This window comes from Diorhabda carinulata, chromosome 9, assembly GCF_026250575.1.
Source record: "Diorhabda carinulata isolate Delta chromosome 9, icDioCari1.1, whole genome shotgun sequence".
NCBI lineage: Eukaryota > Metazoa > Arthropoda > Insecta > Coleoptera > Chrysomelidae > Diorhabda > Diorhabda carinulata.
In genome coordinates, this window is record NC_079468.1 from 14,943,337 (window position 1) to 14,960,459 (window position 17,123).

Here is a 17,123-nt window from a genome sequence, read left to right on the forward strand (position 1 = left end):
AACCATTTTTGATAAACGGATTCACCGGTTCGTATTTTTTCAGTCACTTTAAATAGAATAAATTTTTCAAGATATCTACTTCCAAAAATTTTACACATTTGAAAATAACTTTTGGAAATGTTCATATAATATGCCAGGAATTTCCAAATAAACTCTCGTAGCAAGGTAGAATAGAACAAATAATATTAGATGTGTATGTCTATTTATAAGTATGTAAAGCTTACTTCCGTATGCAATCCAACGTAAATACCATGTCTTTGTGAAGCATTCAATATGGCACTAGTTAACAGATCTCTATAAAATTAAGCATATTCATTTCACATTTTTATCCAGTTTTAACATCTCCGAAACATATTTATATACAAGAAACAAAAGTATTAACGCGCCTTTCTAACATTTTTAATATGAGGATTTATACGATGCAATTCAAAAGTTTCCATCTGATTTCTTATTTTTGAAATCATTATGTATAAACGTGAACTTTTAGGTCGACCGCCCACGTTGCAACTGTTTTGAAAGAAATGTTGCAAACCAGTTGATCTTGCAACAGTTTTGCAATCAAAATAAAACTTTTGAACGCAAACGTGAAACGTAATTTTTCAAAGTATTTAGAGTCAGATAAGGAAGACATCATTAATTATTATCAATACCGCAGAAACGCAGGCTACAAAGAGAATATTGGATCCATCCATACAGAGTCAAAATATTCGTAGCAGCACAAGAACTGTCTCAGACAGATAGAACGTTTATAACTTTTTATCGCATGTCAATAAAAAACTATTTCTCACTTCTCCCAAAAATTTGGGATTAAATCTTGAATATTCATATTGAAAATAATAAAATAAACATGTAATAATCAAATGAAACAACACCTGCAACGCAACTGCGACTGCGGAATCATGGTCACGTACAACCGATTGCAAACTAGTTTCATTCACGTCACCTCGTGTGTGGTTCCCCGCTGTTACACGTTTCCGAGGTTGCCAGCCCGTTGCAAGATCAACTATCAAGATCAAGTTTGCAGCCTTTGTCTCAACACAGTTGCATCATGGGAAGTCGGCATAAGTTGCTGACTGCCCACAATTACTTATCATCGATGACGTATTCGTCAAAGACATTGTCACAAGATAATGACCAAAAGTTGAAGTTGAGTCCTATGGCAAGCGACACTTTTTTTCAAAGATATTGAAAGAACAAATTTCACTTATGTTTAGTAACAATGAACGAAATATAACTTGTAATGTTTGATATTACAAAATAACACTTTGACTGCCGCCGTTCACTTCGGAATTGACCATCAGAGCCAAAAACTTTTTTTATATTACAATAATTACTTATATATGGTAGTATAACCACCTATATTAAACTCAGTAATTTTAATTGTTTTTTTAAATTAGGGCCATGCTATTTCAAACTACATGTTATGCAAGAAAAGTTTAAAAATGAACACATCTCGTATGTTATTCTTGTATAAGCTTCCATATGATTTGTATATATACCAGGGTGGCGCTATATAAAGAGATTGAGATACAAATTATATTATTTATCTTTAAAGTAATCATCACCTACATCAATGCACTTTGTAACCGAAACCTCCTCATCTTAAAAGATTGAAGCTAAACATCTTTTCAAATACTCTCAAAAAGTTTCTGTCTTAGAACGTCAACAACGTAAATGTTTGTTTAAGTTTAAAAAGACAGAAAGCAAAGGGCCGAATCAGACAAATAGAGTGGATTTGCAAATACTATTATTTTCATGAAAAAATTCAAATGTCTGTTGTGCAATGTGTTACAATATTTTATCGTAATACAACCCGTGAATATTGACTGTCTTAAGAAAATTTTGTGTTGTACATGTTGATCTTAGAGCTCTATTTACTACAACTAATTCTATACACTGAAAAGAAAGCTGTTGATAAAACTTAACATTTTCGTTATTGTTGTAGTTGGTGAATCTACTAGTATGCTTGGATACCTGTTACTATTTTGAAAATAACGTAACGTTCGCTAGAATTAAACATTGCACGCAACAAGTGAAAATTGTCACAGAAGACTGCTGCGGCTTCAATACCAAGTTGCCTCAATCGCTTAGATCTTTTTTGATAATTCGTCTCACTCTCTCAGCGCTTCCAACAGTAACTGAATCACGTGCCTCATCACCAAACTATATCTGCCTCATCATAAGTTTCCTATACTAACGAAACGTTATAATTTTCATCACCAAATACGCTTTGTAACCGTTCAAGACGTTGTTCATTTGAACTGAACTTGACATCATAGTGAATAGAGCACACATGTTCTATCGATAAATTCATATGTCGATGGTAAATCATATGTATCACTATTTTCTCTGTGATAGCAGCGACTTAAATACAGTCAAAGCTTGCTACTTAAGGATAGTAGCATTGACAAGTTTTCAGCTCTAACTCCAGTTTCGTGGTTTCTCAAAATATACATAATTGCCCTCAATGAATAAACTGTGGAAACTAAAAGATGAATAGATAATTTCTTCTCAATTGATTCATAATAAAATAGTCCAACTAGTATTTTATCGATTCATATTTGAAAATTTCCATGTTCAGGTTGAGTTCTTCTGAATATTCTACAAGTCGTAAATGTTTCAATAGTTTTTAACAAATATCCTTCCAATCAATGCATTATAACTAAACAAACCCTTACGGAATGCTAGACATAATAGATTAACTAGACTATCGAGAGAACTCACTATTATTAATCTGCAAGACACTTGTTTAGAACAGCGAACCGTAATTAACGTAATTGATGTGACGATAAACTATGTTATGATCTCTCTTTAATCTACTCACCAATTGAATTATTAAAAGGCTTTCCACTGCCGCAGTAATTTGATCAGGGGCGAAACGTAAACAGTCCTCCTAATCGTTTTATTGGCAGGAGGGTGCTCTTCATATATGTTGAATCAAAGTCTTGTTTATTACATGTTTCATTTATCCTCAGAATTGGTAAATCATAATTTTACCCGAACATCTGTTTTTTTGTTTATTAAAGTGCTAAACACATTATAGAATATAGATAAAGTAGAGAAGGAGCCATTGATATTAATTTTTAATATACAGAAAAAATAATTTAACAAAGATAGGGACAGGTAATGCGGGTTACTGTAATTTCGAGTGTTATTGTAAACAGTTCAGTATGAAGATTCAACGTCGCATTGCGATGTTCCAATTCTATATTTTCCACTTGGGTTTTTTTTAAATTTTGTCCAACAAGAAAATGCGAAAAAAAAATGGGCAAAATATATTATATAGCAACTAAGAAAAAAGAAGGCCTGTTTCAAAACAAAATGCATTTCTCTACACCAATCACACAAAATAAACCGACAATGAACTCTTGGATAAACAAACACAGATTATATCAGCATCTCCAACATTTAATAACAAACAAAAATTGCGTGGTTGACTGTTAAATTACCAAGATGACAAAATTACAAATTGAATTAATAATAAATACGACTTCACTCTTGATAGACACTGTAACTATGTAATTCTGTAATCACTCGACTTAAATACATAAACATTACAAAGTCAACTATCAGATAATAACTTTTAATTAAAATATTGAGGTTGATGCCACTAAAGAACAATAATAAAAAAATAATGCGAAATCATCTCCTGAAATTCGTTTTCAAATAGTCGCATTATACCTTATATTCAATGAACAGTGACTGGAGAAACTTATATTCAAAAGTACTTCGCTGCAAATATAACTTGACTTCCAAACTGCATGAGTAACCGTTTCCTTGAATAAAAAAATCTGTTATACTCTCCGCTATTTGTTTCGTCGAGTGTTTTCATGTTGTGACACGCCAATCGGCTTGTAACGTTTTTCTTCAATCATTTTTGATATTCCTTTTTTCACGTATTGTGGCACAAAAGTCACTTCGGATTTATTACTTCTAACATTGGAGCTTTTCAAGAAATTAATTTGTTATCGATCTACCACTTCAATCAAGAGATTCAATAAAACCTCGGAATGTATTCTAAATCGTCCTCTACCTATCTACACTCCAGTATTCATATCAAAGTATCAATAAATTTATTTAATACCAAGTAAATCAATAAATTTGTGGTGATAATCTTTTTTATTCACTCAAATCTTTTTTTATCATATTGCTCACAAAAATTCAAATTATTTTTATTTATTTTCTTTTGTTTTAAACAAATATAATAGTTTTCATGTAAATTCGTATTTTCTATTTATTAGAGAACAAATAGAACAAAAGCATAAGCTGCTTTTTAATCAAATCTGTTCTTTCTACCTGTTCCCCAATAATTTCCATCTGAGTTCCCGTTTCTTTGGATAATCGTGTACGGGGTTAATTTTAGTTTGTTTGATTCTTATCATTAATTTATTTGAAAAGGTGTTTCCAGCTTTTCCAGCTTTTACTTATACATTTTTAACGTCGTTCGTTCAAAGCTGGTGGCGTCCAATTTAATATTATATATTATTATTGTTCACCCCATCTGAGTACCAGTTATTTATATACTTTAACTGAGGCCGAATATCACTTCCTAAGGAAGAATCTTTTGCCGGGGAAGTAAGATTATCTTCTAAGTAATCTTTTCGCCTGATTACTGCTTCTATTCTACATTCAATATTATCTGAACTCATGTCTTCAACTTGAGTTTTTAAGTTATTTTGTAATTCATTAAAGTACTTATGAGCATTCTTAGTACCATAAAGTTCCAACTAACTAATATGGTTCTCAAACCTAAACTGGAAACTTAACAAGTAAGGCAGTAATTCAGGAATACTTCTAACCTACTTCTGATGATACGCAAATAATGGATTTCGAAACCCAGCCACTCTGTTAGAAGCTGCTCTTCAAAATTCCAATTTTTTATGTATCATCATGCCAATATATTTTTAATTGGTTATCATTAACACGCTGATTTTGCTCAATAATCCTTGTTAACACTATTAATATGATTTTGGAATAATTTCAACTATTATTACTTGTTTTACAGCGCCTACCTTCACTTTATCAAAAGCAAACAGACCATTCAACTCAAGGTATCTCCTATATCTATTTTGCTAAACATTAACATTTTTAGAGAGAAGCCATTTCCACATGAATACGCTTTTGTTATTTGTCGAACAACATTCGAAAAAACCAGTAAGATTACATTCTAAAACCTTCACCGTGATAAGTTTTGTACAAAAAGAAATCGCAACTGTTTTCTATAGTTGAACTACTTTTGGATAAACGCCTTTTTAAATCTATGATCTTCTTCTTCTTCCTACTCCATTTTAGGCAGATTGCCTGTTCATTCTTCGCAGCATGCCTATTACCTCAATTGATGGTAAGATTATCACTCCATCTTTTTCGTGGCCTTCCCATACATCTCGTGCTATTCTTACTATTCTTTCCTCGCTCATTCTACTTATGTGCTCGTCCCATTCGCGCTTTCTGCTCAGTACCTATTCGTCAATATTTTCCACTCTGCATTTTTGCCTTATATCGTCGCTACGTTCCCTGTCTAGGAGCGTTTTTCTAGGAAGAAATCTTCGGATCTAAGTATCTACTTCTACTTCTCATCTGGACTCGATTTCTTCTGTCCCGATCTCAGTTGGCAGTTTCCTTGTGAGAATTATCAGTTAAGTTTTTTCATTAACGAGTAGAAGTCTGTGGTTTGTCATCCTAACCTAACCTAACCTAACCATCCCCATACACGTCTCATTTTCTGGTTCAATTTTAACTGCGGTAGTTTTGCAGATTGTACGGTGATCACAACTATCACATGATCGGCGTAAGCAACGAGTAGCGCGCCAAAAGCAGACTATCATATAGACCATTCCATAGATCTGGCCCCAGAGTAGAATATTGAGCGTCCCCTACGGTGATTTGTCACGTCTATGAAGACATCGTTCCAAACAATCATATCATTAATAGATTTTTTTAAAGACATTGCAATAACAGAATTTTAGATTTTACTTATAGTGTGAAAGGCAGAATATACTATGTGTTTGATGTTGCTTATGAATAAATTTATCGAGAATATATTGTGTATGTAATGTGCGATCTCGTTATAGTAATGTAAGATTCCATTAATGATGAGATTCTTCCACATGCAAAATATTCTAACAAGGAAACAGTAGCTTATAACACAATCCCTGTAATATTTCCACAAAGAACCCGTTATAATACGTATCTATAGCTTACACTAAATAATAACAGGGTCTTCAAAAGAATTAATTATTTATTTATAATGTATATCGCTTGTGAATCCGTTATACTTTGAAAACCCTGTACAATTAGTTTTTTAATACTATCAGGTAGCTCAGGGTCACTCACTATGATAGTGTAATAAAATAAACTTAATCGATTTTGGAAGTGATTACAATATTTTTTAAAAATACTTCTTCCTCTCCTTTGTATTCTAACTTTTACATTTTTTTCAGTACCGTCTCCAGCAATACGCTGTTCCAAAAAACAGGAGTGCCATGAGCTATTAGGTCCACGCAGTATGTGTACAAAAAAGAATCAATGTGCTTGTAAACCATTCCACCACTTGCACCAAGGACAGTGTGTAAAAAATCGAGATTTACACGACCAATGCGAACATGATCATCAATGTTATTGTGGTGCAGAATGCCAAGCAAAAATTGCTTGTATTCACAAAAGTTGCACCTGTAAACCAGGTCACAAACCATATAAGATCAGAAGATGCATGGGTAAGATTCATTCAAATTTTGATTATTTTGATGGTTCCTTCCAAATTCATAATAGTATAAGTACTGGACTTCTTCGTGCTTATGCTTTCCAATATTATTGACTTTACTCTGTGTACCTCATATAGTATTAGTCGCTATCTGACCGGTCTTTTATTTCTATTATATCTAGCAATCATTTCGATCGACACATAAAAGTGAATGAATTATTCATTTATTATTTTGACTTTAACAATCGAACTTTAAATTTAAATTTGTATGTTAATCTGTTAATCCATATCACTTACACACTGGGCCATCGTCTGGAATTTCAGTAAGTCACTTATTCATTGCCCATCCCTTACCACTCCCCTAACACTACCCAGATGCTGAATTTAGCTAGATATCAAATATTTCAAATTTTTTCCCATTCTTGACCAACTTGCACATACCTCTTAATTATTTAGTTTTTTCAACCTAGTTCTCACCTTTTCTGACACCAGCGCATTTTAATCGTTCACAATAACAATCAGTTTTGGTGACAGCTATATTGACTATAAGCACTCCGTTGTAATCTTCTACAGGGTGATTAATTAGTGTGATTAAGTTCAGTGCCTCCTTTGTCCTTCGAGATTGTATGTCCCCTCTTCTACCTACATCACTATTCGATTGTTTGGCCCCTTATTCCACTTCTTCTATGATATTTACACTCTCCTTCGATTTGACTACTCAATTTCTATTATTCTATCAACATAATCCTTCGATTAGTTAACTCTTTCCATTTCCATTAATTGCATTTTTCCTTCTCTTATTCTTCTTCTTCTATACTTTCATTGTCACTCTCGGATTCTTCTTTATAACATATGTGACACAGAGAGGAATCGTTATCATCAGAGTCTGGAATATGTTATCTGTGAATTGGTGAGATGCACGATTGGTGAAGTAACTTCCTAAGAGAATCGCAAGTGACCCCATTGTTTTTTATAATTTTAACACAAATATGACATACCATTTTGATGACAGGTGGAAATTTGGTTGTTGACGATCCTTTGGTGATTTCCTCTCTTTTCATCTGCTTCTTCCTTTTGAGCACGATTCCTATTTTTATGTTCTTCTTCCTCTTTCTTCTTTTCACGCTACAAGCTATTGTATATGGCAGCCGTTCAGTTTCTCGTGTTCTAGAATGCTGTGCCAAATCATAGTTACATTTTTTAAATGAAACACTCTATATTTTATTGCATATTTTGAATCAGATATCCCCATTACAATAATATACGATTGTGATGTGTTCTACGTGGTATTCAAAAAGTTAGAATGTACAATTTAAGAGAAATTCAAGAATGGAGATCAGCTGCATCCAAAGCATTCGATTAGTAGCGAAAATTAGTTTTGTTAATATTCATTGAATATGATACAGAGTGAATAAAAATGCTTATACAATATTTTATCAGTTTTTTTCAAATAAATTACTCTGTAGTTTATGTGAGTATCGAATAGTACTAATAACAATAAATAAGTGATTTTTTTGTTGACTGACAATTCATAAAATTCTTGTATGCGGCATTTAGATTCCTCTTCAATTTATAAGTTATGAGGAACACTGCTACGCACATCTACTTTATCAGAAGCACTTGTAATAGTTGTAGTAATCATCTTGTACATGAAACATACAGAACTCAAGATATAAATTCATAAAATGACAAAATTAATGTTAGTACAAACAAATGTCGTTTTAACAGCTTGCCGTCTCCTACTTGCGCCCAAATAAAGCGATGCAATGATTTAATTTTGACGTAACTTTTGACATGACTAATAGAATTTCGTCAAATTGTTAATCATATTCAATTAACAGAAGTAAGAACTGTCATTATTTGTCAATACTCTCTTAGTAATTTAAAGATTATGTGATAGTTGAAGATATAACTCGAATTACAATTTTATCGAGTTACATAAAAGGTTCGGTCTTTTTGGTCCTGGATGTAGTTATTTTTTCAATAAGTCTGTTTTCATAAGATGCATTGGCCAACAAAAAATGACCAGCTGTAGATAAACTTATTCTTTAACATATTTTCCAAAATTTACATTGTTACAAACCTGAACACCCGGAATGAAACTTCCTTCTAAGAGTCCTATATATTCTTTGTTGTTTCAGCTTGTATTTTGAGTATGAATGAAAAATTTTGTATATATATATTATTAGCAGTTCACCTTCATTCTCTGAAGACGATAATTTGATCGTCGAAACGCGCGACAGACAGTGTAATTGTGATGTTGGTGTAGTGATAGTGTTTATTATCAGAAAATTAAGCTAAAATCTAAATAAGACTAACTGTCTGTCTCGTTAATTGAATTATAAAGAAAAATAAGTGGTCGACATGATTTAGTGGAATGTTACTTTGTCTGCTAACCACGCCGGAAAAAGTGGAAAAAGAGAAAATACAAATTTCGCTGGGTATTGTAATTATAGAAATGAAAAACAGAAACCAAACTTTTACTGAAATCCATAGTTAACATTGATATATATGATGTGATTTTCATGTTCAAATCCAAACAAAACCAGACAGATACGATTTATGGTGTTATCGAGTGTTAATAAGATGACGTAGATGTTGATTTTTCAAACAAAATAAAAAGAATGGGACATCTTCGGTATCATCTCATTCTATACTGAATTTCCCATGCTTCCTTAGCTGACAGCCTACCTGAAATTCGCTGGTGAAGATCGTCGCTGACGCACTGAGAAATTATTTATGCTTGTGCAGAATTGTTATACTCTTCGAGCTCTGCCTTTTCTATTTTACTTGGCATTTTAGAAAAAAACTCACTCTTTTTCCTGGTACTTTCAACGATTCCGACCGCACCATACAACTCCAGCACGTTTATAACACGATCCTTCCACGTCAGCTAATCTTCTGCACCTTTCAGTGATTCGATTTTTTTCCCGTTATCCATTTTAAATCTAGACGAAATCGAGCTTAGCGTTTGAAACAATTACAAAACACGAGCGACAGCCGTTATAAAAATAACCGTAGAGTCGGGATTCTTCAACAATATGGACGATGATATATATCATACATTATAAAAATTAATATAATACTTTCGCTGAATTTACGCCTGAAAGCTGAAGCCATCGATTTAACAAGTCATCTGCTTTATTGTCATCCGCATCTTTACTCAGGCGGTCGGATATTTTTCAAACAAGTATAAGTTTTATTGAAGAATCTATTTTATGTAGTGAAAAATTTCCCTGCTACATGCACAATAATTACAACTATTAAGCGTGACACTCATTAAAAATTTAATTATTTGAGGAGCAAACGAAACCTGTAAAGTTAACAGAAGATTACGTTGCAATTAAGAAATAATTTATTCTTTGTGTCCATGACTCTTAGTAAATAGTTGTGAACTCTGTACTACCTCTTTTTCTTCATGTTTCTGTCATGATATAATATATATATAATATGCTCGAAATTACTCCATTCCCGTAAATTTCATGGAACATTATTTTCACGCATTACCTTGAAATTGCTTCACCAATGTGCAAAATTTAAATGATGACTATTAATCCATAAAGATTGTTATACAAGGATAGTCCACAAAGTAGCTGGGTTAATAAAGGAAGTAAAACAATTTAGGAAAAAAAATATATTTAGTTTTCAACGTCATCTCCTTTTAGCTCCATACACTTTCCTCAGTGATGATCAATAAGTTCGATACTCTTTTTACAATAAGAATCATCAAGCTCCTAAAAATAGCCATCAACTACCGATATCACCTCTTCATTATTAGAAAATCTTTGAAAAACAAGCCATTTTTTCTCGTTAAATCTGGTTAATAGGGTGCATGAGGTAACCATTCAAACTATAATTCATTAATTTTGGCTATTGCCATACCGGATATGTGCTTTGTCTTAATGAAACAACACCATCTTCTTAGCCAAATGCGACCGTTTTTGCTTGATTTCTTTTCTCAAACGTTGAAATAAATTGGCAACTTACCGTTGATATTGTTTCCCTTTTCAAGATAGTCAATGTGCAAAATTATCTTACACGTATCCCAGAAAACCGACGCCATAACCTACAAATGGAACGGTCTTTGCCTTTTTTAGAGCCGGTTCTCCCTTTTCAGTCCATTGTTTTGATTGTTCTTTTATTTCGGGTGTAAAGTGATGGACCCACGGTTTATCCATGGCGCAAAAATTCGGATGGAAACATCTTCACGATGAGCAAACTCGGTAAACATCTTGCTCACAGCTTTCTCATGTCCAAATTTTCAGTTAAAGCGATGTATCCCACATTTTGAAATACCTACTATGCCTGCTAGCTCGCGCACTTTCAGTCGACGATCATCCAGTACCGTTTTGTGGATTGTCTTAACATTTCTGGAGTCTTCATTTCAATTGGTCGACCATTGAAATGCTGGCCTTCGCAGGTCATAAGGCCTCGTTTAAACTCTGTTATCCAATATTTTATTTTTGATAACGAAGTAGCAGTTTCACCTAGAGTAGAATATAGTTCAGCTTTTATATTGGTTGGGCTCAGACTTTTCAAATAAAATATTGTATCACGTAACGATGATCAATTTTTCCATGTTTACAAATTTACTGAAAACGTTCACTATTGATGGTTACCAAACAAATACTAAATAACGTGGCGTCTTCAAACTTGAAACATAACTTATAGTGTATAGATTATGTACTTTCTAATACAGTGGTATTTTTCAAGCAACTACCGCCATTTCTAGGTCAGGCCAAATACTTCTATGACCATCCTCGTTATATGAGAATATAATATGTGGGTAAATATTAGTGGAAACATTCGAATTTTTCTAGGGATATTTTACTTCAAATTATTATAAGCAACTATGTATTGTTACAAAAATTATCCATAAAAGATGGATAATCGTCTAGTTGAGAAATTGATAATTTTTTAAATGAAACATCTTCCAACCTTTGGGATATTTTGAATTTTTTTGCGATTGGGCTGAGACCAAAAATGTATCACAAGTTAATACTTACTATTCTTAATTCAACCTTGTATCTATCCACTTTCAAATGTAATCTTTTTCGCTCAAAAGAAAACAGAAAACGTTTGAATGTTTGCCTCAGAAATATCTCAGAGCAATTCCATTTTATCAAAATTAAGATTATATTTAGAGCTGATGATAGAACTCGACAAGACGTATGAACATGATTCTATACAATGCACGTAGATTCAATATTCAGTGAAAAAAATAAAAAACAATTACAGAGAATTGAGACTTCGAGGAAACACTCAATTTTTTTGATGTACTGTATAGTGTATGATGCGGTGGTTAGCTAGGGATTCGATTGGAGCAAATATCAAATTATTTTATTATTTTTATAATTATTCAGTTTTATTCTGAAAATGAATATTTGTACTCAATAAGCACAATCAACTCAGACTATCATTCTATATTTTGTCCTCACATTTTCATGTATTGTTCTTTTGCAGAAGATCCAGCTTATATCGATATACCCGATGTGTTCAATTTGACTACTGCGACAGTACACAAACATAAATCAATTGATCAAGCTGAGCAGAATCAAGTTCTACCACGTATCTCTACCTCTTTATCAATTATTTTAAGACCGGAATATTCGCTTGCTTCGTATTTATTGTTAATAATTATATATGTGTAATTGACTGGATTATATTCATACATGTACAAATAGACTAATTAGATTTAATTTAAAATAAGTATATTATATTAATAAAACCATTTTTTCCTATATCTTATTTATTATTAAATAATGAATACCCTTTTTTAAAATACGGAGGAACGAAATAATTGTTTGTATTTGCCGAAAGTAACCGTTTGAGCGGCCATATCAGCGCACGGAATTATCGGATCCTATTTCTTTCAAAACCAACAGGGGCAATCTGTCACTGTAAATTCTCAACGATGCATAGTTATGTCAAGGGATTTTTTCTTTCTGCAACTGCAACAATTTGAAGCCTATATTCGTACGACATGGTTTCAACAAGATGATACAACATGTCATACTTCTAATGCCTCTTTGCATTAGAATATAAATATTTTTATTTATGAGTTATATTGTCACAATCAACAAGTTATTTTTGCTTCCTTTCATGCTACAATTTTTTTCGATGCTGCTTATTGATTTGAAACTATGATATTAAGATATTTTATTTTATTATAACATATTATTGCCATATTTTAAATTTACCCCGTCCCCCAATCAAAAATCTGAATTTACGGCCATGATGATTAGAACTTCAAATCACAATCATAAGTCAGAAATACTCATGGATTAAAACTGGGGAAAAGGTGTTATAAGATATTTTTGTTATACTTCTGGTAAGGGCCTTGGATAGGACCTTAAATTGAAAAGGAAAATAAATGAAAAAGTAAAAACAATCACTTTATTAGAAATTTCATATAAATAACTTAATTATATTTATACAGTTGAATAAAAATTGATAAAAAAACGTATATACAATTAATAGCGTTTATTAAATATATACAGTATTTCAAAGAAAACACATTTCGACATATCTACTCAATAAAGAGACATTAATTAATCCATAAATAAAGTAAAGTAAAATGTTAGCAATTAGATTTTGGCATTAGATATTATGAAATGTGTTACAAATGGAAAACACTGTGTATAATAATCAAAGTTATCATAATGAAAAGCGCTAACCAAATATTTTTCTATCAAATGTAGCCGATTTTGAAGATACATATACAAATTTGGCCACAAAATTGGAATATTTAAAATAGATATCAAATCACATGACTAAATATATTGTACACCCTTCTTTAATATACAAAAAATATTATTTTGTTAAAATAATAACAAACAAGATTTTGGCACAATGTTTTATCAATGCTACCGAAATTTGAATAATGCTTTATTCAATTATTAATTAAAGCAGTTTCAAAATCCCAAGAGTGTAATATCATATTTCAACAGATCTATTCTGGGATTATTATTTTGTTATTATAAAGGATTCATTTAATTAAAAGTGACTAAAACTTCTGTTTCGTAAATCAATAGAAAGTTTCAAGAGACCAATGACTTTAAAAAGCAGCATATCGATGAAAAAGATGTAAATACTGCAATAAGCAGTGCAAGACTCTCGTACTAAGTATGTTGGGGATAAGAAAAATGGTGAATCGGGTTTTTTTATTGGAATTACTATGAAACCGAAATTGGGCTGGTTTATGAATCACGCAGTACACTTGTTTGGAGGGCTTCAGAATGACAAATCCGATATAATGAATCTCAACCAGGTGTTTCATTTCAAGGAGGCAACGTTATATATTGGTTAAATATTTCTTCGGTAATCTTACCAACAACGTGTAGAAAGTTTTAACCAGAGATGTAACATTTTAAAAATAACAGTATTCAAAATGCAAAATACCTATTGCTATTTTGTGTTTAAATACTTTTTTCTAACAAAGCATTTTATTTTTTATTTGAAGTACCTTTTAGGACATATTTTGTATTTGCAAAATGCAAAATACTTTTAACTAACTTTTGTAAACATCAAAAACATCAAAGAATCTATGCAGGCCGCTTAGGTTGCCGAATGCGTCGAACCAAACGAACGAATGATCTGTTTTTACACTTTTGATAAATTTATCTTGTTTTCCGATAAAATGATAACGAAACCAAAAAAAGAACCAAATAATTGTTAAACTGTTCCTAGTTTGTTTGCAAGTTGATCATAAATTCGGTTAACCGGTGACCTAACCTAACCTACTAATTAAATTATTTGGTAACCACCTTCTTAGTAAATTAAACTTGAAAATATATAAGTACATAAAATGAATGATTATATCTCATGTGATTATTTTATTTTTCATTAGCTACCCTCTACCCACCAAATCCAATTTATAAACAATTACCTATGTTTATAGATAGATATACCTGCAAAATATAAAATTCTTTACCATTGATATTGAAGCATTGTTTTATAGATATAAAAATTATGTTGGAAGTGAGAGTAATAATATATCGGCTGTTTGCAAGAAATGTTCTAAAACATTAAAAGGAAGTCTAATTTCAACTACAATTTTTTTTAATTATATAAAAGTGAGTAACATGTTAATTGTATTTCCTAATCAAATTTGATATTTTTTGTTACATAATCTTTGTCTTGACATAGACCATAGGTGTATATAAATAAACAAACTGCAATAGCTGGTTGTGTATGTGTGAATGTATAATGAAATTACTTTTTTTGCATTTAGTATTTTAAATATAAAATGAAAAACTATTTTGTATTTGAAATAACAAAATACAAAAAGTATTTCCATTTTACATTTAAATACATTTTATAACCAATTTTGCACATCTCTGCTTTTAGCGCAAAATAATTTAGTAAATTCACTAAGCAAAATAATTCTATTTAGTTTGAAAACATCATAAAACATTTTATAAAATTTACTAAGAGATACTAGAAAATTTGATTAGTTGTTTTACTACATAATTTTGTAATTTTAAATCAAATATGTATCATGAGGATACTCAGTAAATTTACTATGTAGTGTTGTAATTTTACCACTCAGTTTGAAAGACAAAATATATTTTTTTCTCACTATACAACAAACTATCTGTTTCTGATAAGCTATTATGATATAGTTTTGATTTATTCCAGTTTTATTTTTACATAATACCTCCGTCTTCTTCTAATTCAAAAGCTTACTAAATTTATGAAGATGCATAAGTGTTTTAGACATTTCTTATGCATGAATTTAGGTTGAAGTGTATATTATAACTTAAAATATTGTAAATTGCAAATATAAATTGGTGATAATTTGAATAACACGTAACAGAAAACATGTTTCTATTGGTTACTTCAGTTGTGACGTAGAAAGTAAGTAAATACTGAAACGTGGCCGCCGCGTGTCCCCTTTCAAACGCCATTCTGTTGTTGTGAGTGGAGGTAATTGGTTGTTTAGTGCGATTATATTACTATTCTTACTTATAATACTATTCTAATTGCAATGATTGCCGGAATAAGATTTATCGAAGCAAGATGGGGTAATCTACCTAAGGTAGATGCATTCATGGTTGCTACGTTCTTTGCTAATAATCAATTATTTACTTCGACGAAATACGTGGAGCAAAAGTATATACGTAAGTACTACTAATTAGACTTTCTTATAGTAATTCATAAGTCATTATCACATTTGTTTGCTTGAACTTTATTAAAATGTAGTCATAAAGATGACAGCTTTGAAGGTTATGTTTTGATTAAAGGTCTCGATGTTGAAACATTTGTATTATCTTTCAGTTCCTAGTCGAAGCACCTATGAGGTTGCTGCCATTTGATACGTCCAATTAAAACGAAAGTGCTTTCTGTATTGTAAAAGGCAGAATAAGTCCCTCGAGATTAGTAAGAAAGAGCATTATTGAATCAGCATGTGATGATTGTGCAGCGTCTTTAGGTATACAAGAGAAAATTACTTTTATAAATCTTTATTTTACTAATGTCAAGTTTTTTATGTAGTTACAAGCATGTTGTTTATTATGTGGGTGCATAGACGTATTGAGGAAGCTACAATTATTGAAGTGGCCTGTTATTGGACTAAACCAAAATTATTGGGAGTAGGCAACCAAAGTAAACATGTAACATTGGAGGAGCTTCGCAAAATAAAACCTAGCATGTTGCCAGTTCCAACCTCTGGTAACTTTCTGCAATATTTTGTTTCTACTACCAAGAACAAAAATTTAAGTTGCATTATATTAAAGGATTTTATAAAGCATACATCCTGTAATAAATTAGGTGTACACCAGCTTCTGATGGGCTTTATATCAGAAGGAAGCAGCACTACAGTTGCTTTCCTGGAATATGCGAAAAGCCACATGAGTGAAGAAATCTGTCGAGAAGCTTGTAATGCCACAAGTAACCAAAGTTATAACAAGTTGTAGCATCAACTCCTTATGGACGTATTACGGCATCCTGCATTTATGAAGTTGCAAGATGTAAAACACCATTGGGCACGTTAGTGAAGCAGTTTAGAAATGAAGGAAACTGTAGCAATGCAAAAAAGAAAAACCTAAGAGAAAAAATATTGCCGATCATAGAAGCACAAATGAAAATTAAATTACTGTAGAATTACTACTATCACCCCAGTATACTTACTTACGAGCATCTCCATATGCTATTAATGATCAATATGTAGTGGAAATAAAATGTCCCTCAAGTGCAAAAACATATAATTTATATATAAAAGATGGGTTAATTCCAAATAAGTGTAAAGCACAAATACATCTGCAAATGCATTTATTTAATACGAAACGGGGTTTATTCTGTGTTCCAGATTCCTTTATTCGAATTAATAAGACTATTTCCTTCAAAAAATTTAAGCCAACCAAAAAGCTGTAATATTTTATGTTTACCTAGCAACGATCAAATTTCAGCGATAATACTGCAC

The 17,123-nt window shown here is 31.6% G+C and overlaps 1 protein-coding gene across 2 annotated transcripts in view; it reads left to right on the forward strand.

The window, feature by feature from the left end:
* Positions 1-12,441, forward strand: part of LOC130897805 (uncharacterized) — an 82,261-nt gene extending 69,820 nt beyond the window's left edge. For both annotated transcript variants that reach the window (XM_057806718.1, XM_057806717.1), the window contains exons 4-5: positions 6,441-6,713; positions 12,164-12,441. In XM_057806718.1, coding sequence (XP_057662701.1) covers positions 6,441-6,713; positions 12,164-12,351 — 461 coding nt within the window. In that variant the 3' untranslated portion in view covers positions 12,352-12,441. The remainder of the gene's footprint in view (positions 1-6,440; positions 6,714-12,163) is intronic.
* Positions 12,442-17,123: the final 4,682 nt, after the last annotated feature.